This window comes from Notolepis coatsorum (genome assembly GCF_963971535.1).
Source record: "Notolepis coatsorum genome assembly, chromosome: 1".
Taxonomy (NCBI): Eukaryota; Metazoa; Chordata; class Actinopteri; order Aulopiformes; family Paralepididae; genus Notolepis; species Notolepis coatsorum.
Genome location: NC_140165.1, coordinates 196,636,098 through 196,661,809, shown reverse-complemented (window position 1 = coordinate 196,661,809; position 25,712 = coordinate 196,636,098). Strand labels below are relative to the sequence as shown.

The 25,712-nt window shown below is 45.9% G+C and overlaps 1 protein-coding gene across 1 annotated transcript in view; it reads left to right on the top strand.

Annotated features, from left to right (window-relative positions):
• gria4a (glutamate receptor, ionotropic, AMPA 4a) overlaps positions 1-15,570 on the top strand; it is a gene marked incomplete at both ends in the record, with an annotated part of 485,354 nt that extends 469,784 nt beyond the window's left edge. Inside the window, 4 exons of the mRNA XM_084308626.1 lie at positions 7,118-7,232; positions 8,846-8,983; positions 13,942-14,127; positions 15,364-15,570. Coding sequence (XP_084164752.1) covers positions 7,118-7,232; positions 8,846-8,983; positions 13,942-14,127; positions 15,364-15,570 — 646 coding nt within the window. The remainder of the gene's footprint in view (positions 1-7,117; positions 7,233-8,845; positions 8,984-13,941; positions 14,128-15,363) is intronic.
• Between the last annotated feature and the right edge of the window lie 10,142 nt (positions 15,571-25,712).

Below are 25,712 nucleotides of genomic sequence, written 5' to 3'. Positions count from 1 at the left end.
GGGTAGTGTAGAGGTCTAAGCACTGTTGTGGCTGGGTAGTGTAGAGGTCTAAAACTGTAGTGGCTGGGTAGTGTAGAGGTCTAAGCACTGGAGTGGCTGGGTAGTGTAGATGTTTAAGCACTGGAGAGGCTGGGTAGTGTAGAGGTCTAAGCACTGTAGTGGCTGGGTAGTGTAGAGGTCTAAGCACTGGAGCGACTGCGTAGTGTAGAAGTCTAAGCACTGGAGTGACTGGGTAGTGTAGAGGTTTAAGCACTGGAGTGGCTGGGTAGTGTAGAAGTCTAAGCACTGGATATGCTGGGTAGTGTAGAGGTTTAAGCACTGGAGAGGCTGGGTAGTGTAGAGTTTTAAGCACTGGAGAGGCTGGGTAGTGTAGAGGTTTAAGCACTGGAGAGGCTGGGTAGTGTAGAGGTTTAAGCACTGGAGAGGCTGGGTAGTGTAGAGGTCTAAGCACTGGAGTGGCTGGGTAGTGTAGAGGTTTAAGCACTGGAGAGGCTGGGTAGTGTAGAGGTCTAAGCACTGTAGTGGCTGGGTAGTGTAGAGGTCTAAGGACTGGAGTGGCTGGGTAGTGTAGAGGTCTAAGCACTGGTGTGGCTGGGTAGTGTAGAGGTCTAAAACTGTAGTGGCTGGGTAGTGTAGAGGTCTAAGCACTGGAGTGGCTGGGTAGTGTAGATGTTTAAGCACTGGAGAGGCTGGGTAGTGTAGAGGTCTAAGCACTGTAGTGGCTGGGTAGTGTAGAGGTCTAAGCACTGGAGCGACTGGGTAGTGTAGAAGTCTAAGCACTGGAGTGACTGGGTAGTGTAGAGGTTTAAGCACTGGAGTGGCTGGGTAGTGTATAAGTCTAAGCACTGGATATGCTGGGTAGTGTAGAGGTTTAAGCACTGGAGAGGCTGGGTAGTGTAGAGTTTTAAGCACTGGAGAGGCTGGGTAGTGTAGAGGTTTAAGCACTGGAGAGGCTGGGTAGTGTAGAGGTTTAAGCACTGGAGAGGCTGGGTAGTGTAGAGGTCTAAGCACTGGAGTGGCTGGGTAGTGTAGAGGTTTAAGCACTGGAGAGGCTGGGTAGTGTAGAGGTCTAAGCACTGTAGTGGCTGGGTAGTGTAGAGGTCTAAGCACTGGAGTGGCTGGGTAGTGTAGAGGTTTAAGCACTGGAGAGGCTGGGTAGTGTAGAGGTCTAAGCACTGTAGTGGCTGGGTAGTGTAGAGGTCTAAGCACTGGTGTGACTGGGTAGTGTAGAGATCTAAGCACTGCCGCAGCTGGGTAGTGTAGAGGTGGGTCTAAGCACTGGAGTGGCTGAGTAGTGTAGAGATCTAAGCCAGTGGGGTATGGGTCCTGGTCATTGCAAAAGCGACTCCTACTGGTCGGTCTGTTCAACAGGGGGGAGATAGCCTGAACCTCTGTGTGCGTTACACTCTCCCAGTGAAACTCCTAGCTGTCGGGTTAAAAGGGGAAAAAAGCGTATGGCGACTCCACGTGTATCGGAGGACACATGTGGTAGTCTACACCCTCCGAGACCGACAGTAGGGTAGTCTACACCCTCCCCAGACAGACAGTAGGGTAATCTACACCCTCCCCAGTCCGACAATAGGGTAGTCTACACCCTCCCCAGACCAACAGTAGGGCAGTGCAACAACCAGGAAGGGAATTGGCATAATTCACAAAATTGGAGGATGCGAGAATGTATGAAAAAGAGATAAAATGTTGTGGGATAAAACTTGAACATCCCCAAGTAAGTACAAGAAGCGTAAAACTACTTATGGTTAAAGACAGAACCCTAACGCTATTAAGATAAGATATTCCTTTATTGATCCCCTTGGGGAAATTCAGGCATTATACTGTAGCAACATGGGGGAGGGGGAGGGGAGGTACCGGTACATACAGGTAATAGTGGAAGACATAATACAGGTAATACAATTATGGTACAGTAGAAAAGTAAAAATAGGCAGTGTAAACAATATAATACATATATTAGGGCTGGGCGATATGGCCTAAACATCACATCCGATTTACGATTTTAATCGATTTTTTTCTCTTAAAAACTAGAAACACAAAGGAAATCATTCAAAGCTTTGTTTTTATTTGACACAAAAATATTATCAAACCAAGATGAATTTCCCTATTTGGGATTGAAGTGCAAACCTAACTTTCACCAATCTTCACTTACATTTTTTTTAATAATAATAATATATATAAAAGGTTACTCTTGATCAAACAAAGATGAATGTCCCTATTGGGATTAATAGTGCAATAACTTGCTTCTAACTTTCACCAAACATCACTTTTTGTAAAATAAAAGGACTAAAAAATATATATATACTGTATATATTTTTCTTTTTCTTTTTGAAAATCGATTTTCATTTTTTTTTAATCATCCTAAATCATGAATTTGAATTAGTCGATCAAATCGATTAATCGCCCAGCCCTAATATATATATATATAATTAACTCTGAGTATACGCATCAGTTATATTATGCATTACAATAAATATAGTTACAATAGACACTAGAATCTAAATATATACTATGAGTAAGTAAGTATACAGTATACATACACAGGTGCAGTATGCATAAGGTACGGCGTGATATACATCATACGTTATACGTTGTCCGCATGGCCGTAGCCAGCTATGAGGTCACAGAGGTCTGGACCTCGGTAACTATTTGTAACTATTAAAAAAAAAATATATATATTATAAAAAAAAAAAAATTATATATATATTTTTTTTAAAGTTTGGTCAACGACCGGCCCACTACTAGGCTGGGACAGCGGCCCATTGGTACTGACTGACACTGGGTTGGCCCAATCATGACTCGTGGTACATGACTGAGAGGGGGCTGGTACATGACTGAGAGGGGGCTGGAAGATGACTGAGAGGGGGCTGGTACATTACAGAGGGGGGCTGGTACATGACTGAGAGGGGGCTGTGGTACATGACTGAGAGGGGGCTGGTAGATGACTGAGAGGGGGCTGGTACATGGCAGAGGGGGGCTGGTACATGACTGAGTTGGGGCTGTGGTACATGACTGAGAGGGGGCTGTGATACATGACTGAGATGGGGCTGTGGTACATGACTGAGAGGGGGCTGTAGTACATGACTGAGAGGGGGCTGTGGTACATGACTGAGAGGGGGGCTGTGGTACATGACTGAGAGGGGGCTGTGGTACATGACTGAGAGGGGGCTGGTACATGACTGAGAGGGGGCTGGTACATGACTGAGATGGGGCTGTGGTACATGACTGAGAGGGGGCTGGTAGATGACTGAGAGGGGGCTGGTACATGACTGAGAGGGGGCTGGTATACATGACTGAGAGGGGGCTGGTACATGACTGAGAGGGGCCTGGTATACATGACTGAGAGGGAGCTGGTACATGACTGAGAGGGGGCTGGTATATATATATTTTTTAAAGTTTGGTCAACGACCGGCCCACTACTAGGCTGGGACAGCGGCCCATTGGTACTGACTGACACTGGGCTGGCCCAATCATGACTCGTGGTACATGACTGAGAGGGGGCTGGTACATGACTGAGAGGGGGCTGGTAGATGACTGAGAGGGGGCTGGTACATGACAGAGGGGGGCTGGTACCTGACTGAGAGGGGCTGGTACATGACTGAGAGGGGGCTGTGGTACATGACTGAGAGGGGGCTGGTAGATGACTGAGAGGAGGCTGGTACATGACAGAGGGGGGCTGGTACATGACTGAGATGGGGCTGTGGTACATGACTGAGAGGGGGCTGTGGTACATGACTGAGATGGGGCTGTGGTACATGACTGAGAGGGGGCTGTAGTACATGACTGAGAGGGGGCTGGTATACATGACTGAGAGGGGGCTGGTACATGACTGAGAGGGGCCTGGTATACATGACTGAGAGGGAGCTGGTACATGACTGAGAGGGGGATGGTACATGACTGAGAGGGGGCTGGTATATATATATTTTTTAAAGTTTGGTCAACGACCGGCCCACTACTAGGCTGGGACAGCGGCCCATTGGTACTGACTGACACTGGGCTGGCCCAATCATGACTCGTGGTACATGACTGAGAGGGGGCTGGTACATGACTGAGAGGGGGCTGGTAGATGACTGAGAGGGGGCTGGTACATGACAGAGGGGGGCTGGTACATGACTGAGAGGGGCTGGTACATGACTGAGAGGGGGCTGTGGTACATGACTGAGAGGGGGCTGGTAGATGACTGAGAGGAGGCTGGTACATGACAGAGGGGGGCTGGTACATGACTGAGATGGGGCTGTGGTACATGGCTGAGAGGGGGCTGTGGTACATGACTGAGATGGGGCTGTGGTACATGACTGAGAGGGGGCTGTGGTACATGACTGAGAGGGGGCTGTGGTACATGACTGAGAGGGGGCTGGTAGATGACTGAGAGGGGGCTGGTACATGACAGAGGGGGGCTGGTACATGACTGAGATGGGGCTGTGGTACATGACTGAGAGGGGGCTGTGGTACATGACTGAGATGGGGCTGTGGTACATGACTGAGAGGGGGCTGTGGTACATGACTGAGAGGGGGCTGTGGTACATGACTGAGAGGGGGGCTGTGGTACATCACTGAGAGGGGGCTGTGGTACATGACTGAGAGGGGGCTGGTACATGACTGAGAGGGGGGCTGGTACATGACTGAGAGGGGGCTGGTACATGACTGAGATGGGGCTGTGGTACATGACTGAGAGGGGGCTGGTAGATGACTGAGAGGGGGCTGGTACATGACTGAGAGGGGGCTGGTATACATGACTGAGAGGGGGCTGGTACAAAACTGAGAAGGAGCTGGTATACATGACTGAGAGGGAGCTGGTACATGACTGAGAGGGGGCTGGTACATGACTGAGAGGGGGCTGGTATACAGGACTGAGACGGGGCTGTGGTACATGACTGAGAGGGGGCTGATATACAGGACTGAGAGGGGGCTGGTATACATGACTGAGAGGGGGCTGGTACATGACTGAGAGGGGGCTGGTATACATGACTGAGAGGAGGCTGGTACATGACTGAGAGGGGGCTGGTATACAGGACTGAGAGGGGGCTGGTATACATGACTGAGAGGAGGCTGGTACATGACTGAGAGGGGGCTGGCTGGTACATGACTGAGAGGTGGCTGGTACATGACTGAGAGGGGGCTGGTACCATGTATTGTGCATCATTGTAGGTCAAACCATTAAAAAGTTAACTTCCACGGCAGCCATTTGGGATTTTGGTCTCTCACAAATTGTCCCGCTTTTTTTTTTTTAAATACACCCGGCTAAATTTGTTTATTAACCCTCCTAGATGACAAATCCATTAAGAAACGAAGTGCCACAGATGACCCAACTACTAGGTCCATATAGTCTCATCATAATATTATTTAAAAAATCATTAGGATAAGGGTTCCCTTGATAAAGATGCATGAAAAGGCTGTATAATATACAACACCTGTAGCTCAACTGCAAAAACTGCTTTTTTGATTTGATTAGATTTGTATTTGGAAATTAAAAACACATCATAAAAACAAATTATCTTGACCAATTTATATTCCTGAGGATATCACCTAAAAGCATTAATTAAAACACTTATTTCCAAGGTGGTCCTCGATGGAAGACATAAAAACACATAGCCTACTCAACTGCAAATTTTTGCTCAACTGCAAAAATGTATGCCTACTTATGTATTAGCCTACAAGGAAAAACACATTCACAACAGGTAGCAAAGTTTATTTTCAGCCAAGTATGGTAATAAGGTAACTATTAGGATATATATGGTATGGATTACTTGCTTATAACTTATTACTATCTGTGGTAGCTCTAGTCTCCACCTACACAAATAGTTTTTGTGCTGTCCATTGAGCATGCACCTTCACGTGGTAGGCACATTAACTGTAGGTCAAACTCCCCAAACAAACAAACACACCATTGATTTAATTGCTATATAAATCACGCATACAAAGATCTAACTATTACTCCTCTCTGAACATGAATATAAAACAAAAAGGTGATGTATTAACTGTGTAAACCTTATGCAATATTCATCATTGATATTTGGATACTTGAAATCTGTATGAACTGAGTAGTTAGTATCAAATTAAATAAGATGGAACAGCTCCACGCATTCATTGAATAAACAACTATTTGCTCATTACCAGTATGGTATTGCTTAAATTGTACAGCTTTTTGCACATCTTGGTCAGGGAATTCCAACAATTCTGGACCTGAATGTACCAGTTAATTGTAATCATCTCTCTCTCCTTGTGTCTAGTCAAGTCAGGTTGTGGAGGAGAGAGACAGGGATGAACAGGCTATAGACTACTTTGCCCATCCGGTGCCTGCTATGATGCAGGTGTTTTTACATCACCACCCAAAACAAGATTCAGCCAAGAGCAAGTGAGTTCACTGGTCCACTTGTCCATGGCACTTACTACCCAGCTTTGTAGTGGTTTGGGGGAATAGTACAGTAGGTACGCATATTTAAGGGGACCGCAAGGATGGTGTACTGGTGGGTGGTGTCCGACCGATTATGGTGGGCCGGTCTGGGCCAAAAGAAAAAAAGGGGACCTCCCTAATTTCTAAACCCTGGCTACGGCCCTGGTTGTCCGTATAGGTAGGTAGTTTAGGTGGGAGTCAGACACACCTGATCAGAGGCCAGACCCAGACTTTAAAATAAAAATTTAAATCTGAAAGTCTATATTCTAAAGCTCCCAGGTAGCCAGTCCAGAAAGATGATTCAGTCTCCTGCAACATTTTAACTTCTGCTCTGTTTATATGGGTCTTAAATAGTAATTATCACAATGTTTCCAAAGAATGACAACACAGTAGAATTACAAGATAATGTAAAGTGCTTTGCTTCTGTCTCTGTGTCTCTCTGCCTGTCCAGGGAACAAGCCTGTAGCCAATAGTTCCCAGGGCTGGCTGGGGCAGCATGGCTGTGCTACATGACGTGACACAGGGGAGTCCCACCCACATGTATGTAGCTCCTCCCCCCCGGACCCCCCACAACCAATGAGCAGACACACATGAACCACGTGGGACTCCGCCTCGGTCACCTTGTCTTGACTTGAGTTGTGAAAATGTCAAATGTCAAATGAATAACATAAAATAACATGTCCTATGATGTTATTTATGTTATTTTTACACGCGAAGAACCCCGGTAAACCTTGCGGTTTTGAAACTGAGTGAAGCAGGCGTCTTAGACAAACTGAAAAACAAATGGTGGTATGACAAGGGAGAGTGTGGACCCAAGGACTCTGGAAGTAAGGTCAGTCTCACCACTCTGTGACGCAGACGCTAGCCTGAAATCAGCAGTAGCATCAGCCATACATTTCTCTATTAGTGTTAGCTATACACTAGATACCTAAAGGTTGCTACTAGCCTGAAACTCATTGTGAGCATGCTTCAGTTCACCATCTAGCACGTTGTTGAATTTACCTTGATCATTACATCTCTATTTCCACTCACATCATAGCTATAGATAACAATTCATGTTCTATTTTGATCACACAGATATTAGTCGAAAGATGCTAACCTGAATGTCATTCTTAATACTCCATATTAGACTTAAACAATGGCATTAGCATCATGAATTAGCATCAATATCTCTATTCTAATTAGCATTAGCAGTGCTATCTCTATTCAATTTAGCATTCACAATATTATCTCTATTCAACTTAGCATGAGCAATATTATCTCTATTAAACTTAGCATGAGCAATATTATCTCTATTAAACTTAGCATTAGCAATAGTATCTCTTCCAATTAGCAATATTATTATATATATTCCAATTAGCATTAGCAATATTATCTCTATCCCAATTAGCATTAGCAATCGTATCTATATTCTGGTTTGCATTAGCAACACTGTCTATAGTCCAATTAGCATGAGCAATATTATCACTGTTTAACTGTGAAATGGAATGCTGTAATCATTGTTCAGGCTAAAGCTTGCTCACTGATCTCACTAATGATTTAAGTTAAATTATGTTACAAGCTATCCATGTTGTAATGATTGTTTCATAGTTGTAGTAGTTGCATGTGTTGTAGTAGTAGTAGTATGTAATGTAATTGTTGTAGCACTATAGCACCTATAGTAAATGGCTGCTTTTTTATATAGTACCATTAGTACTAAACATAGTGCCCATATGAAAGTGATCACTAAGAATCCATTGTGATTAAAATAATTGTGTAGTGAAACTGTTTGTCTGTCTAACCTTCTGTTTCCTCTTGTCGTTTCTCTGCCCCCACCCCCATTCTCCCCTCTTCCCCTTCTCTTCCTCCTCTTCCTCTATCTTCCCCTCCTCCCATCTCTCCTCTCCTTCCTCCTCTCTTCCCTCCTCTCTTCCTCCTCCTCTCTTCCTCCTTCCTCCTCTCTTTCTCATTTCTTCTCTTCCTCCTCCTCCTTTCTACTTCCTCCTTTCTTCCTCCTCTCTTTCTCCTTCCTCTTCTCTTCTTTTTCCTCCTCTCTTTCTCCTTCCTCCTCTTCCCTCCTCTCTTTCTCCTCTTATCGTCCTCCTCTCTTCCTACTTCCTCCTCTCTTTCTCCTCTCTTCCCTCTTGTATTTTATCCTCCTTTCTCCTTCCTCCCCTCTTTCTTCTCCTATCATCCTCCTTTCGCCTCTCTTTCTCCTCCTCTCTTCCTCCTCTTCTCTTCCTCCTACTCTTTCTTTTATCCTCTCTTTCTTCCTCTTCTCTTTCTCCTCCTCTTTCTTCCTCATCTCTTTCTCTTTCCTCCCAACTTCCCCCCTCCTCTTTCTTCCTCCTCTCTTTCTTACCTCCTCTCTTTCTTCTTCCTCCTCTCTTTTTTCCCTTCTCTCTTCCTCCTCTCTTCCTCCTTCCTCCTCTCTTTCTTCCTCCTTCTCTTCCTCCTCCTCTCCAGGACAAGTCGTCTCAGGCCCTGAGCCTGTCCAATGTGGCGGGTGTCTTCTACATCTTGGTGGGGGGTCTGGGCCTGGCCATGGTGGTGGCCCTGGTCGAGTTCTGCTACAAGTCCCGGGCTGAAGCCAAGCGCATGAAGGTGGACCTTAGCCCCTCCCACTGCCCCAGCCCTTCTCCCAGCACCCAGAATCTAGCCACTTATAGAGAGGGCTACAACGTGTACGGCTCTGAGGGGGTCAAGATATAATAGGGGTATGATTAGGTGGGGTCTTGGTGCTACAGTGTTTGAGGGTTTGGTGGAAGTCCTATTAGCCTCTCCACTGCCCTCTTATTGTTGGTATTCATGGTGTGTGGTGATGAGCTTGTTGTCTTTTGTTTTTTAGTTTGTTTGTTCATTTTTAATTTTTGTTTATCAGTCGTGATAGCTTATCGCCTTTTGTGTTTGTTGCTCACAACACATGTTTGTTTCCATGGTTTATTATAATTTTTTATTTGAGTTTGTTTTTAGGATTTAAAGGATAATTCTGGTTATAACTGGCTTCAAATCTTTGCATGGTGTTATTCACTGTTAAAGATGAAAAAAGAAAATGTATATTCTCCTTTGGTTCATTACAATTTACTCAAGCCTAGTAACAGACACAATGTTTCTGATACTGGAACTACATTCCCTGAGATCCATAGATGTCCCTAGATACCAATAACATGCAAATGGACCTTGTAGAAGTGGCGCAATCTTCCATTTACTTAGTTATGTATTTTCTGTAAAATCTTTGGAAAATATGGCTAGGGCTTAAGAGGTTAACGTTTTTATTTTAAGTTTTATTTATTACCTCTTAACACATTGGGCGCCATGCATTGTGCCCATCATTATGCCCTCTCTGCCACCGCTGTAAGCCTATGGAGATGTTTACCTTCTTTGCAGGGCTATAACTTTTTAAATATTATAGCTATATCTGCATTACTATGGCCCATTCAACATCGGGTATCTATCGTTCCGGATGTGGTGTTAATACGTTGTGTTAATAACGTCGAGAATATAAGTATGTTTTTAAGCTTTTCTGCTATAATTCCAAAAACACGTTATAGGCCCTGAAGCATATGATAGATTATCGATTGCCGTTTCTTTCCTATACACGCTATATTAAAAATGCAAATGTATATGATCGGTATACATTATGCTTCATCATGCGTGAAGGAAAGGGGGGGGGGGGGGTCGTTTATAATTCCTTGATTGTCAGTAACGGCTTTATTTAGTATGGGTTGATATATTGATCAGATGGATTGCAAACAAAGAAATGGACAATCAAGCTGAAAGTAACGTTAGTTTCCTCTTACCGTTTGCCGATGAGACTTCCGGTGTAACTCGCCCGACCATCCACCAGGCGGCGGTATTGAGGTGTTGCAATATCAGAACAGGGTCCGGCTGCGATCCGGAGGGAGGCTGGATGAATTATGAATGCCATGGCGAAAGAATGAAATATTGATCCCTAACACGTTGTTGGCGTTCAACGCATGGCGGGCAATAACGATTTACGCCGTTCTTGGCGCACAATGTGTTAAGCATCAGGCAAAAACGGGGCCATTTTTGTTTTTGTTTTTGACGACCGCATACCTTTTTTGCAAAGCTTAGCTTTACACTTTATACTTATAGCACATGCATGGTCTCTTTTGAAAGGTAACATTCTGAAATAGCTAAAGCACTTTGTATAAGAGAAACAGAGGTTTGAAGTTTGAACACACTGAAGTAAAAGTTGTGTGTACTCACATTTCTGTTTAGTGGTTGCCAGAAGCCTGTTTTTAAGTTCCAGCATAGAGGTAGGAGCTGGAAAACACTGCGGTTCCATAGCCTGAAGTCTTATAGTAAAGGTCCAAATTTTATGAAAATCTCACGGAATATTTGTGTTTGAGAAAGGTTTTGGTAATGTGTGTACCGGTAAAAAAGTGATTATCCAAAATGGCAGGCCACTTCCACTCGATTCTGACGCTTGAGTCAGGACAAAGTAATTCTTCGTAAAAACTTTCCCCACCTTCCTCCACTCTCACCCGCCCGTCTGGGATCGCTTTCGGAGCAGACACTCCTTGGCTACAACGGTGATCAATAATTTGCACCATCTGAGGTGATTGGTCAGTTCAGGACTGTTCAAAACCGGACGTGGTCACTTGATGGAGCGGCCTGTCAAATGGCGCTCGCTGGATATATCGTCATGTAACTCGAGACCCGAAGCACACAATTGGTTTGAGTGTGGTGGCGATCGAAAGGCGGAAAATTGAACTTTTGAGCATTGTATTGGATGATCAGCGAAAAATGCAGCCCAGAGCCGGTAGACGAGCGCAAAGTGAGTGCGAGTGCGCACAAGTGCGTGATGGCCCGCCGTCGGGCCGTCCGATGTTTAACTCATTGACGGCCACTAGCTTTCGCCATCTGCACTGTTTGGTGCCAGCGTTAATGACCATTTTAGCAATGTTTGCAGACCCATTATGTGTTCTGTATTATAGCTATGGAGACAATAGTATGGCTTATTTTACAGGCATTGTTCATAGTCCATTACTGACTAATCAGTTCATTTCTACACACTGTAGTTTGTTACACGCTACACGCTAAATATCGCCCCATTTCCAAAAAAATAAGTCTTTTTCCATACATCGCGAGATATGACACATTATGCAATACGCCCAAATTGTTCTGGTTGATCCCCTGAAGCCCCAAACACTCCAAAATCAAAGGTATATACCATGTACTATGTGTCTTCACAAAATCATCAGGGGAGGGGGGTTGTTTTAACTCAAAACTGTGATCGTTACCAAAAGCAAGTTTTACGTCCGGTAAGCTACGATACTGTGATCGGTACAGATTCAGAAGCATGTTTTACGTAAAAAAAAATACCAGCAGGTTACCTAAGATGGACCTTACCTCAGTCAGAAAGTACTCCAAAATGATCCCATGGCTCGTGTATATTGGGCATGGCTACCATACGGGAAATAATATCTCTGAGGCACCAAATCTTCCACCGATTGCTATGTTGTGATCCACTCCTAGGCGGAAACAGCCGGAGTGGATCACAAGACAAGTGATATCCTCAGTTCCCAGTTCAAAAGGTAGGCGATACTGCCACCTGGTGAGATTCGATCGTCATTGCAATTCCAACGTAGGTAGATGAATCACAGACACCTAGAGGGCTCCGGCTGACCGTATAGAATGCGGCTCAAAGGAAAAGATCAAAGGATCAAAACCTGAGTATATAGTATGTGACCTTCCTCTGAGCAGTAGAGCCGGTCAGCCCCTCCTCACAATCTCCCCTTTGAGTCTGCCAACCCTCACCTTCTAAACCATCACCTTCCCTTCCTCCTGTGAGTGACCAAGCCCACCCCTGGATGTGCAAGGTCACCTATCAAATGCAGTTGTCTACCTGTGGCCTGTCACTGTTTGTGCTGCCTGCTGATTGGTTTGTTGAGGGTTTTCTCTGTGTGTGTCACCAACCTGCTGTTTGGTTCATTTGAGAGTTTGCTCTGTGTGTCACCAACCTGCTGTTTGGTTCGTTTGAGTGTTTACTGTGTGTGTCACCAACCTGCTAGTTTGTGAATGTGTTTTCCAAGGTTTCTTAAAGGAACACTGTACACTGTATTTGCCATCTTCCCCCAGAGTCAGACAAGAAGATTGATATCAGTTTAAAGGTAGAATCTGTAATATTGTCAAACAACAACCTCTAGGCAAAAGATGACTGTTGACAGTTTTTGTTTTGGTCTGATGTGTGGGTTGGATTTCAGTGGGTATAGGGGAGGGGCTGCAACTGCTGGCCACACCTCAGACTCCAGAGAGGTCTGGAGAAGACACTTCAGACCAAAACAAAATAATTTAACAAAGCGCAATACCAAAGCGGTCAGCCAGGGCTTGAAAAACTTAGCTACCAGGGCAACAACGCTAACGTTAGCTCCACGGTCAGCCAGGGCTTGAAAAACTTAGCTACCAGGGCAACAACAGTAAACAACAAACCGTAAAAGCACAAAAACAATTTTTTTTAGGCCAGGTGTCACAACATGCAAGCCAATGAAAATAATGGTTTGGAATAGTTAGGACTGCATCGAAAAATCTGCTCCAAATGCATATTTGCTCGGAAAACCACAACATCTCATTTTTACTTATTATTTCTACATGAGGTAAATACAATGTGTAAATAAGACCGTTTTGGAGTTGTTGGAAGGTGTATTTCTTCGCTTTTGAGCTAGGCCCCCCTGCTTCCATGCTGTGTGCTAAGCTATGCTAGCATGCAACCAGTTCTCTCTCTGTGTATTGATCTCTCTTTGTACTGGTCTATCTCTGTACAGATCTCTCTGTACTGGTCTCTCTCTCTCTCTACTTGTCTCTCTCTGTACTGGACACAGATGAAACAGATAGTGATCTTCTTGTCTGACTCTGGGGGAGTAAATTATGTGTATTTCCCAAACTGCAGTGTTCCTTTAATCTTGATGTACTATGTGGTCTGTGCTTGGAACCAGCTGGATGAACATATATGCAGGGATGGATCTTTAAAGGATACAGTCAGTGTGGAGGAAGGATGAGGGTTCTCTCTCAGCAGAGATTTGGGGGTTTGGAACGAGAGGGGATCCGGTCAGAACCCTGGTAGAACCAACCATCCCTGTATATATGGATTTGTGTGTGTGTGTGTGTGTATGTGTGTTCAGTATGTATCAGTATTGGTTACATGTATCTTCATTTTCAGACAAAGTCTGACGACTGTTCCTCCTCTCTCCTCCTCTCTCATCTCCTCTCCCCTCCTCTCTCATCTCCTCCTCTCCCCATCTCCTCTCTCCTCTCCTCTCTCTCCTTATCTCTACTCTTCTTTCCTGTCCTCTCTCTCCTTCCCTCTCCTCTCCTCCTCGCTCCTCTCCTCCTCTCCTCCTCTCTCTTCTCCTCTCCTCTCATCTTCTCCTCTCGCTCCTTCCCTTCCTCCTCTCTCCTCTTCTCTCCACTCTCATTTCCTCTCCTCCTCTCCTCGCTCCTCTCCTTCCCTTCATCCTCTCTCCTCTCTCCTTTCCTCTCTCCTCTCTTCCCTTCCTCCATCTCTCTCCACCTCTCTCTCTCCATCCCTCCATCTCTAGCTGCCGTTTTCTGAAGCCATGAGGAACAAGGCTCGTCTGTCCATCACAGGGAGTGTGGGGGAGAATGGGCGTGTCCTGAGTCCAGACTGCCCCAAGGCTGTGCATGCTGACCACGCCCCCCTGTACACTGGACATGCCCCCCTGTACACTGGCCACGCCCCCCTGCATCACCCCGGCCTCACAATGGTTTCCTCCGGTCTGCCCTGAAACCAAAACACCTGGCGTGCCTTAACACAAACACAGACACACACGAACAGACTCACACACACACACATACTTAGACCTACACTATACGCACACATATATACATAAAGACATACATACGTAGGCATGAATACAGACACATATTCAGACTTATAAACACACACACACAGACACATACTCCAGCACTTGAAAAAACAGGTATGCACACACAGCTCCATAGTCATGTCATGGACCTGATGCCATTGCTACACACACATAAGCATTATTGCACACACACACACACACACACACATTACCACACACACACACACACACACACACACACACACACACACACACACACACACACACACACACACACACATTACCACATACACACACACATTACCACACACACGCACACACACACTCACACACTGAACTATAACTATGGTGAGAGAAGAAGGACAATATGAAGGTTTTCTATCTCAAAACATAGAACCAACTGAAATGTGAAACTATCATGATGGTGATGATGAAGATGATATCGACAACCTTCTCTAATGTGACTTGATTAGATGAGTTAAGCCACACACCCTGATAATGCCTTACCAGAAACAAAGACTTCAAGATCTCTATCATCACCATCACATCATCATCATCATCGTCATCATCATCATCATCATCATCATCATCAACATCACCATCACCATCATCACACCATCATGATATATGATATGATATGATATTTTCATTTATAATGCGCCCCCCAGCCGATCTTTACATCGGTCTGGGGCGCAGCCCGGGGAAAAAATTATACGAATAATTGACAGGACAATGGAGACAGGGAACCAGGCAGACGGATAGACAGAGAACATAAGAACACCTCAGACACACAACACAACAGCAAAGTAACTCAATGATCATCTAGAGCGAAAAGGTGGGTTTTAAGCAAGGCCTTGAATGTCTGTACAGTGTTGGCAGACTTGATGTTGAGAGGGAGCTTATTTCACAGTGTAATCACTGCAAAGGCCCGGAAACCCTTTGTCACCAGTTTGGCCCGTGGGACCCTCAGACACAGTTGGTCATTCGATCTGAGGGATCTGGAGCTCATGGAGCTCATTGAGGAACTCTTGGCTCTTGGACCAAGAGTTCCTCAATGTAGGCCAGAGCAAGACCATTGAGGGCTTTATAAGCGAATAACATGGTTTTGAATTTGATTCTCTTCCTCACTGGGAGCCAATGGAGAGAGACAAGGACTGGGGAGATGATGTCATCATCATCACCATCACCATCATCATCATAGTCGTCATCATATTCACCTGCAGAATGACCTTCATCACCAAGATAATCATCTTTGAAGACCAGGAAACTGTAAACTTGAAAGCTTTTGGACTTTTTGTCACAAAGTCCTGCTACTTCGCCATGGACTATTGGACCTGCTGAATGAGCTTTTCATATACACACACACAAACACACACACGCACACATGGCTCAGCGCAGTCACATGGGTTAGTAAAAATAGATAACAGTAATTAATGAACTTCATCAAAGGACATCTTCATGACAGTAAAACTATGTGGAAACTGGAGGTTGAACTGTATACTCTGATAAGGACATTTGTCCCACATGAGTCTCAGTACCAGCGGTTCTCAACCTCAGGCTCTGGACCCCCCACAGGGACACAAGCTGCTTTATGGATAATTTCAGGAATTACTCAAATATTTCTTATAATGAAAAATATTATATTGTGTAAACTACTGTAGAGTCGGTTGCAGTCAACTACCAGCTGCAAACGGGTCTGACCATTTATCCCAGGTAGTCAGTGCGGCCGCCTGTGGATCCCATGGTCCTAGGTTCAAATCCACTCAGTTACATTGGTGGCAGCGGTGGGATCTCACTGCCCTGCGAATCTGTATCCAGGTTTATGTAGAAAGAGGGGGTGGGATCTCAGTGCCTTAACCCTGGGAAAGTGCGCACATGGACAAAAGAACATGCAAGGACAGACTTCTCAGGGGGAGGACAACTGTAAAGTCAACCAGCACCTGCTAACGGGTCGGACCCTTTAGTTCAGCTGGTTAGTGCAGCCACCTGTGGATCCTATGGTCCCAGGTTCAAATCCACTCATTTACATATTGTGTTCATAAACACTGGGATGATATAACGAATATTTAAACATTTTAGATCTCATTCATTAATGCTAGAATTTGGTACATGAGAACAAACAGATTTATTTGTTATATTACAAAGATGAAATATAATGTCTTCCAGAGTAGTGTCCTTAAACCTATGTCAAGGAGGTTCAACAATTAGCTATCATCTTAGCATTGGCAGCATTTAGGAGCAGGACATTTAATGAAATCCATATTTTAATACTGGATCAACATGCCTCTAAATTAAAGTAGTTTAATTAGCAAAGTAGATCTGGGTGTCATCAGTCAAAATAATAAGAGACAGAGCCTTGTGGTACACCAAACTGCACTGTGGAGTACTTAGAAGTCGTATCAATGTGGAGTACACTATGTGTACTATCTGTAATAGGATCTAATCCACAATTTGTATGGTTCTTCATCTTATGTTCTGTAAATAGGAACCTGTTGGCAGCTTGTTGGTACAGTAGGTTGTAAGCAGGCATCTGTTTGTTTTTCTTAAATCCACTAGGTGGCGCCACAGTGACTCCTACAGCAGGAGAAAACCATATCAGATGGCATGGTTTTTAAAAACCTGTAAATAATAATCTGTAGCAAAACTGATCTCACCTCTTTCTTCTATGTTAGATAATCATTGCAATAATGGATCGAATTCTTTTTTTTATTTAAATTTTTTCTAACAAATCTACATAATATATATATATAATACAAATACAAATATATATATAATACAAATGGATATATATATATATATACCTATAGGGATTGGAGTCCATGGCGCACATTCTGTTAGTCAGCTGTTTGTCCTGCTGTAGTCAACATGTCTTTCTGTAACACCAAGAGTTTCACTCCAACATGAAACAGAGCACACTGGCATGACAGTAGAAATCACTCGAATATTACTGATGGTAGAAATCACTAGAGAATATTACTGATGGTAGAAATCACTAGAATATTACTGATGGTAGAAATCTTTAGAGAATAGTACTGACGGTAGAAATCACTAGAGAATATTACTGACTTTAACGTCTGTCAAGAGACCTTTGATATCTGACTATTTTATCTGTACTTTACAAACATGAGGAAACAGTTTTTTTTATTAGAAATTAAGTTTTGGAATGAAACCCTTCACACACATATACACACACACATACACATTGTTGGGTCTATAGTGTTGTAATGATCACTAGAGTTTGTGATAATCTGTGTTTAATCCTAGATGCTTGTATTTCTTTGCTTCTCAGTTTGTGTTGTTTTCTGTTGTGGACCTGAGGAGAAAGGATCTGACTGGGGAAGCTCTCTTTACCAAACCTGGTCTCACAATACAAGAGGTTATAAACAGAGCTCAACTTAGACTCCCTGATAGATGCCAAGAGCCTGAATAATAACAATGTGATTTGATTTTCTTACATTTTCACACATAAAAGGATGTTAGATCTCTCTAATGGAGAAAAATAAATATATTTCAATCATGTTTGTCCAGTGACTCCAAACTTATGGTCTAAGCCTCTATTGTTTCTATTGACTATTAGCATAGCTGTTTGCCAAAAACACCTCTCCTGGAGTTTTAAGCTATAGGGTAGTGGTCCGTATCCACTTCCATTAATTTGTGCTAGGCTATCTTGCAGCTGGATAACTTTCTACTGAACGCACAAGAAGAGGACAGTGAAAGAGTGGTATCGGTCGATCCAAAATGTGTACGATCTAGTCCATCCACAATGTATATGATCTGGTCCATCTATAATTTGCATGATCTGGTCCATCCATATGTCTTCATATCTCTGTTTTGTTTTTGTATTGCATGTGGGTCAATTACTGATTGAAATTATTTCAACTACTTTGGTCTGCCTGGAGTTCAAAAGGGGTGGGGCTATCAGCCTGTGGGACAATCTAATTGGATGCACTGTGCCGGGCATGATGAATTAATCCAAGAAAAGGAAATTGGATCCATCGCATGAGCATTCGCATGGTCTGCCTTCAACCATCTGTTGCTACTGAAGGAGTTCTAAAGCTGTGGCTCTGGACCCAGAATGATCCGTAGACCAGTTTATTTTGGGACCCTTCACACCAGTTGTAGTATATGTGACCCGGCCCAGCGGTAAGAGGCGCATGTCTGGAAGTCACATTGCGAGAACATTTATATTAGGCCATGTCCAGACGAAACCGATTTCGGTCGTATCTGTCAAAGTATTTTATCGTATGCATCTTTCATCTACACCGAACTGCGTTCTGGGAGCCTGAATACGCTATTTTCTGCTCCCAGAGTGGGCAAATCTTGTGTCGCCGTCTTTACAAGCCTATACGTGTCTTTTCCTGAAACGATGACGCGATAGCCCACCTCTCCCTTAACACATTGGTCGCCAAAAACGACTTACGCCGTTTTTGCCCGCCATGCGGTGAACGCCAACAACGGCGTACGCCGTTTTTGGGATCAATATTTAATTTTTTCGCCATGGCATTCATAATTCATCCAGCCAACCCCCGGACTCCAGCGGGACCCTGTATGAGATTGCAACGCCTCAATACCACCGCCTGGTGGATGGCCGGGCGAGTTACACTCTCGCCGAAACCGGAAGTGCCGATTGGTGCGTCGAGGAAATCCCTCCGGCAGTCACATCTTGTTACGGGACTCCAGACAAACACTATAGTGCATTTGGATCGCTTCCATAACGCAATAATCTATATGATTTCGGCGTTTATTGCGCCATACAAACCGGAAATGGATGTAGGAGATCGGCGTCAAATAATTAGGATCTTTCTCCTCCAGTCTCATCGGTGCACGGTAAGAGGACACTAACGTTATTTTCAGCCCGATTGTTTATTCATTTCACTGCAAACCATCTGATCAGCGTATCAACCCATAGTAAATAAAGCCGTTACTGACGATCAAGGAATTATAAACAACCCCCCCCCCCTTTCCTTCACGCATGATGAAGCATAATGTTATGGTTTGTAACCGACCCCAATCGCACAACACAAGACAGGTATGAGAGTAAGCCAAAACAGGGCAAATATTTATTATAGAACAAAAAGCGGCACAGTCCCTTTAAGGGAGAACACAAAAACACTAGAGTCAAGGAAATATGGAAAATGCGGCACTGTGCCTTTAAGAGGCGAACAGGCTAAGGGACTAAGGCTAAGGGCCAGGGCTAAGGGCCAGGGCTAAGTGTCAGGGCCAGGACCAGGGGCACTGGAGAGGGGGACAGGGACAGAGGCCCGGAGAGGCGGGCTGGAGACAGGGACAGAGAACAGGGTTAAGGCCTTGGACAGGGCGAGGGCCAGAGCTGCTTACAGGGATGAGGACAGGGTTCCGACGGCAGAGGCCGGGCACGGGAACAGGGGCCCGACGGCGGAGGCCTGGCACGGGGACAGGGGCCAGACGGCGGAGGCCTGGCACGGGGACAGGGGCCCGACGGCGGAGGCCTGGCACGGAGATCCTCTTCGTCCCTACACAGAGTAGGGTTCTGCTGCTCTTAACGGAATCCTCCTCCTCCTCCTCGGATGCTGCAGACGGGCAGCGCAGAACACAGGGGGTCCCAGGGGACCGGGGCGAGAACACGCCATCCTCCCGTGGAAATAGGGAGCGATGACGAGCCGGGGTCCGAGGAGAACGGGATGAGCACCCGCCATCCTCCCGTGGAAATAGGGAGCGATGACGAGCCGGGGTCCGAGGGGAACGGGATGAGCACCCGCCATCCTCCCGTGGAAATAGGGAGCGATGACGAGCCGGGGTCCGAGGGGAACGGGATGAGCACACGCCGTCCTCCCGTGGAATAATAGGGAGCGACGGCGAGCCTCACCCCAGGAACGAGGATCACGAAGAGACGCCATCCTCCCGTGGAAATAGGGGTGATGGCTGGCATGTCGTCTCATGCCGGAGACGCGGCAGGTGATGGTAACGTACAGAATACAGACCAGCACACAGAACTCCATGAACACAGAACGACCCGACAAGGACTGGAGGGGAGCCTGCAACCTAAGTACTCTCCCGAGCAGATTGCAAACTCCCAACAGGTGCGTGAAGGTAGAGGAACAAGAACGTCCAAGGGTGGGGGCTGGTGAAGGAGAGTAGACAGGGAAAATTCTCACAAGGGTGGGGGCTGGTGAAGGAGAGTAGACAGGGAATGTCCAAAGGTGGGGGCTGGTGAGGAGAGGACAGGGAAAAAAGGTCCAGGGAAACAGGCGAATCCTCACGGTACCTCCCCCTCCACGGGAGCCACCGGGCGACCAAAAAAATCAGACAGCGGGGCAGGGGACAAGACAAAGCAACACAAAAAAATTAAAATGGGCCATGCTAGCAGGGGAAGCTACACCTAAAGTGGGGCTAGCAGAGGGACAGGGTAGCTGCCAGAGCATTTCTAGCTACAGGGCCTATGCTAGCTGTAATGCTACATTAGCATAGAGGCTGCGCTAGCTGCCGGAGCTAGGCTAGCAGACAGGGCTGGACTAGCAAAGGAGAACAAACTAGCTGAAAGGACAGTCCTAGCTGTGGGGAACAGGGTAGCTAACAGGGGAGCTAACGAGGCTAACAGGGGAGCTAACAGGGAAGCTAACAGGGGAGCTAACAGGGGAGCTAATATGAGAACTAACAGGGGAGCTAAAGAGGCTAACAGGGGAGCTAACAGGGGAACCAAAGAGGCTAACTCACATACACTGTCTGTGCTGGCTGGGGTCGTCGACTGGTCGGGTCGTACTGTTATGGTTTGTAACCGACCCCAATCACACAACACAAGACAGGTATGAGAGTAAGCCAAAACAGGGCAAATATTTATTATAGAACAAAAAGCGGCACAGTCCCTTTAAGGGAGAACACAAAAACACTAGAGTCAAGGAAATATGGAAAATGCGGCACTGTGCCTTTAAGAGGCGAACAGGCTAAGGGACTAAGGCTAAGGGCCAGGGCTAAGTGTCAGGGCCAGGACCAGGGGCACTGGAGAGGGGGACAGAGGCCCGGAGAGGCGGGCTGGAGACAGGGACAGAGAACAGGGTTAAAGCCTTGGACAGGGCGAGGGCCAGAGCTGCTTACAGGGATGAGGACAGGGTTCCGACGGCGGAGGCCGGGCACGGGGACAGGGGCCCGACGGCGGAGGCCTGGCACGGAGATCCTCTTCGTCCCTACACAGAGTAGGGCTCTGCTGCTCTTAATGGAATCCTCCTCCTCCTCCTCGGATGCTGCAGACGGGCAGCGCAGAACACAGGGGGTCCCAGGGGACCGGGGCGAGAACACGCCATCCTCCCGTGGAAATAGGGAGCGATGACGAGCCGGGGTCCGAGGGGAACGGGATGAGCACCCGCCATCCTCCCGTGGAAATAGGGAGCAATGACGAGCCGGGGTCCGAGGGGAACGGGATGAGCACACGCCGTCCTCCCGTGGAATAATAGGGAGCGACGGCGAGCCTCACCCCAGGAACGAGGATCACGAAGAGACGCCATCCTCCCGTGGAAATAGGGGGTGATGGCTGGCACGTCGTCTCACGCCGGAGACGCGGCAGGTGATGGTAACGTACAGAATACAGACCAGCACACAGAACTCCATGAACACAGAACGACCCGACAAGGACTGGAGGGGAGCCTGCAACCTAAGTACTCTCCCGAGCAGATTGCAAACTCCCAACAGGTGCGTGAAGGTAGAGGAACAAGAACGTCCAAGGGTGGGGGCTGGTGAAGGAGAGTAGACAGGGAAAATTCTCGTAAGGGTGGGGGCTGGTGAAGGAGAGTAGACAGGGAATGTCCAAAGGTGGGGGCTGGTGAGGAGAGGACAGGGAAAAAAGGTCCAGGGACACAGGCGAATCCTCACACATAATGTATACCGATCATATACATTTGAATTTTTTAATATAGCGTGTATAGGAAAGAAACGCCAATCGATAATCTATTATGCTTCAGGGCCTATAACTACTGTTTTTGGAATTACAGCAGAAAAGATTAAAAACATACTTATATTCTCGACGCTAGTAACACAACAATGTATGAATGAAAAAATATAACGTTCCCACATCCGGAACGATAGATAATCAATGTTGAATGGGCCATAGTAATGTCAATATAGCAATACAATTAAAAAAGTTATAGCCCTGCAAAGAAGGTAAACATCTCCATAGGCTTTCAACGGTGGCAGACTGGCTATATTGATGGATATAAACCCATGACGCCCAATGTGTTAATCCGCATGCAAACCCAGCCAACATCACAACAACAATGGCATCGTACAGAGTAGTTGCATTCGTGTTACAGAAGCTATTGAGCTTGATCGGGCTTTTACAGCTAAATGTACTGCCCCTGTAGGCCTACTACCACTGTCGACAACAGATTGACATCTCCCTTAATCCGCATGCGCAAACCCAGCCAACAAAAAATAAACATGATACATATATGTCTTATATGTCCAGATATGTCCTGGCTAGAAGTGTTTATTAAACACCGGGAGGCTACTAGCTAGAGATTAGTGTCACATACTGTAGCTTTTTCTGAAAACCCAAGTAGTAGCCAAGCACATACTATTCCATAACATACGCCTTCAGTTGATCATGACAAATCCTCTCTTACCTTGAGATTAAAAAGCCTCCATAATTTAGTAAATAGTATTCCCATGGCTGGTGTTGAGATTTTACGATGCCAGCTTGTGAGAATTCGTTGTAGCCAGCCAGCTAGTTGATGCTATTCAATGCTATCAACATTAGCACTAACATACTCAACTAACGTTAATGTCATTCAAAATGTATTAACATAGGCTAGCTACAACACACAGTAACGACTAATACAATTACATGCATCATTCATTGTTTACAATGCACGGGTGGAGCTAGTCGAAAGGACTGGACACAGAGACAAGTTAAACATCAATCAATTAATTTAATACAACAGGTAGTTCGAGCTGCCTCCGACCGCACCACGGGGCTATTATATAATACGGCTTTGACGCGCTCTTTCTCTCCTGCCGATTAAAGGCATTCCTCCACCTCATCATTGAATGCCTTGCGCCGCGGTGTGTCTCTCCTATTCTTTGGAAACTAGCATCAGCTCAGAACCGGACCACACAAGTTATTCTACTAGCGTCTAAAACAGGAAAGACATGTATTTTGTACATTTGTGGCACGCACTTATTTGTTGAGACGATTTTCGTTTTACGGAAAACCTTTTTATTTTTTTTTCGCCTGATTTTCTATTTTTCTCCCCATCCCAATTTTAGTCGTTATGCCAATTCCCCCCCTCCCCTACCTGGTTGTTGTGCGCATGTTCCTCCTACTGGTCGGTACAAGGGAACCCTGAAGTCCACCACATGCTTCCTCCGACACATGTGGAGACAGCCAGTGGCTCTCTTCTCACCTGGCAGCAAGGACTCTCATTGGTGAAGCGTAACGTGTGGGAGGTCACGCTGCCTTCACCATTTCCTGCCTTTCGCTGAGCAGGCGCCCAGACTTGACCTGTAGGCATCGCTGTCCACAACGCCAGATTACCACCCACGACTTCCCTCCCCCTAACTCAGCCAAACGAGTTAGTATGACGACCGGCCAAAGCCGCAGGGCAATGCTGACTCCGGGAGTCGAGACCGCACCCTCTTGCATTGGTGACGAGCGCAATCTCCGCTACGCCACCCGACCGCCCACGGAAAACCTTTTTTGAATGAAAACGAAATGAAAACGAAAAAGATCAAAATTGTTTTCGTCTGGACATAGCCTTAGAATCACATTAATGGTTTTGTTGGCTAATCATCAGCCACCGGCCTTTGTTCTCATGTTTCTGTTGACGCCCATAAAAAGCACATGGCTTTTCTGTTGAAATTGCAACTATTCACCGGGTTATTCAACGAATCAACTATCAGTTGAAGATATGAGGAACTCTTTTGTGAGTGTTTCTTTACCTTCGTTGGGGGAAATCTAGGATTTCCCGGATCAATCAATGTAGACAGTCAGGTAAAAAAATTTATAAAACATGGTTTAATACACCAAAATAGGTTCAGGTAAATCAAAGAGATACAGCAGATGACTCAGAGTGAACACTGTCCGAGTGTGTCCAGACTGAGCTCAAGATCCGGTGATAGAGTTGTGCCCTTCCCTTCCTGATGACTTGTCGTACAGAACTTGTAAGTCGCTTTGGATAAATACCACCAACTGTATTGGTTACATTATATACAGGAGAAGTGAGAGGTGTGTCTATTGTCTTGGGGTAGTTGGACTGGAAAGGCGAGTGTTGTGGTTGGTCTGTTATGTGGGGGGTTTCGGGGTGGTGAAGGGGGGGGGTTGAAGGTTAGACAAATTTAGACAGAACTTGGTAATTGGGGGACAATGGGCTGTGTGACGGATGCGTCTGTGCGCCGCACCCGCACATGTTAACTTGTTCTGTTCCCTCACCCTTATTGTTTGTTTAGTTTGTTGTTTTTAATTTTTTTTTTAATCTTTTCCCCCCTCCTTTTTTCCGATTTTTCTCCCATCCCACTGTTAGTCGTTATGCCAATTCCCAACCCCCTTCCTGGTTGTTGCGCACCCCCCCTACTGTTGGTCTGGGAGGCCGGAGACTGTCACATGTTTTCCTCCGACACATGTGCAGCCAGCCGGCAGCCAGCCTGGCAGCGCAGATTCTCACCGGGAGAGTGTAACGTGTGGAAGGTCACACTACCTTTCTCCAGATCCTACCCTCGCTGTGCAGGCGCCCCGACCGAACTGTAGGGGTCGCTGTCCACAACGCCCAGGACCCACCCACTGCTTCCCTCCCCCTAACTCAGCCAAACGAGTTAGTATAGCGATCATCCCAAGCCAAGGCAATGCTGACTCTCTGGGAGTCGAGACCGCAGCCTCTTGCATTGGTGACGAGCACAATCTCCGCTACGCCACCTGACCGCCCCATTGTTTAGTTAGTTAATGTATGTTTGTACAGGTTTACATTCATGATGCACATACACTATTTCTATTTCCCCATAAAGACACATGACACATAGATTTGAATACTGATATCATATCCATTCTTTATTATCTGACTTACATGGTTTAAGTGCATCCCCCCCTCCCAGTGAGCTGTGGTGTTCCACAAGGAAGCATACTAGGACCGCTACTGTTCCTAATTTATGCAAATTACATGTCGTCAGCTTGTGACCGCAACTTGTTCTTGTTCGCGGACAACTCAGCCCTGCTGGTCTCTGACAAGAACAAGTTACAGGTTGAAAAAACCCTCAGCTCAGAACTCGGCAGAATCTGCACCTGGCTCGCTGATAACAAACTATCATTACACCTGGGTAAAACATTCTAAAACAAGTTCATTCTCTTCGGATCAAATAACAAACTCAGCAAGACCGACGGCTTCTCAGTTACAGTGGGTTACAATATTGTCACAAGGAAAGATGAAATTACATACCTAGGTTCCATCCTAGAGGCAAATATTTCCTGTGAAATGGCATCCAATGTAATAAAAAAAAGTCAACCCACGAACTAGATTCTTGTACCG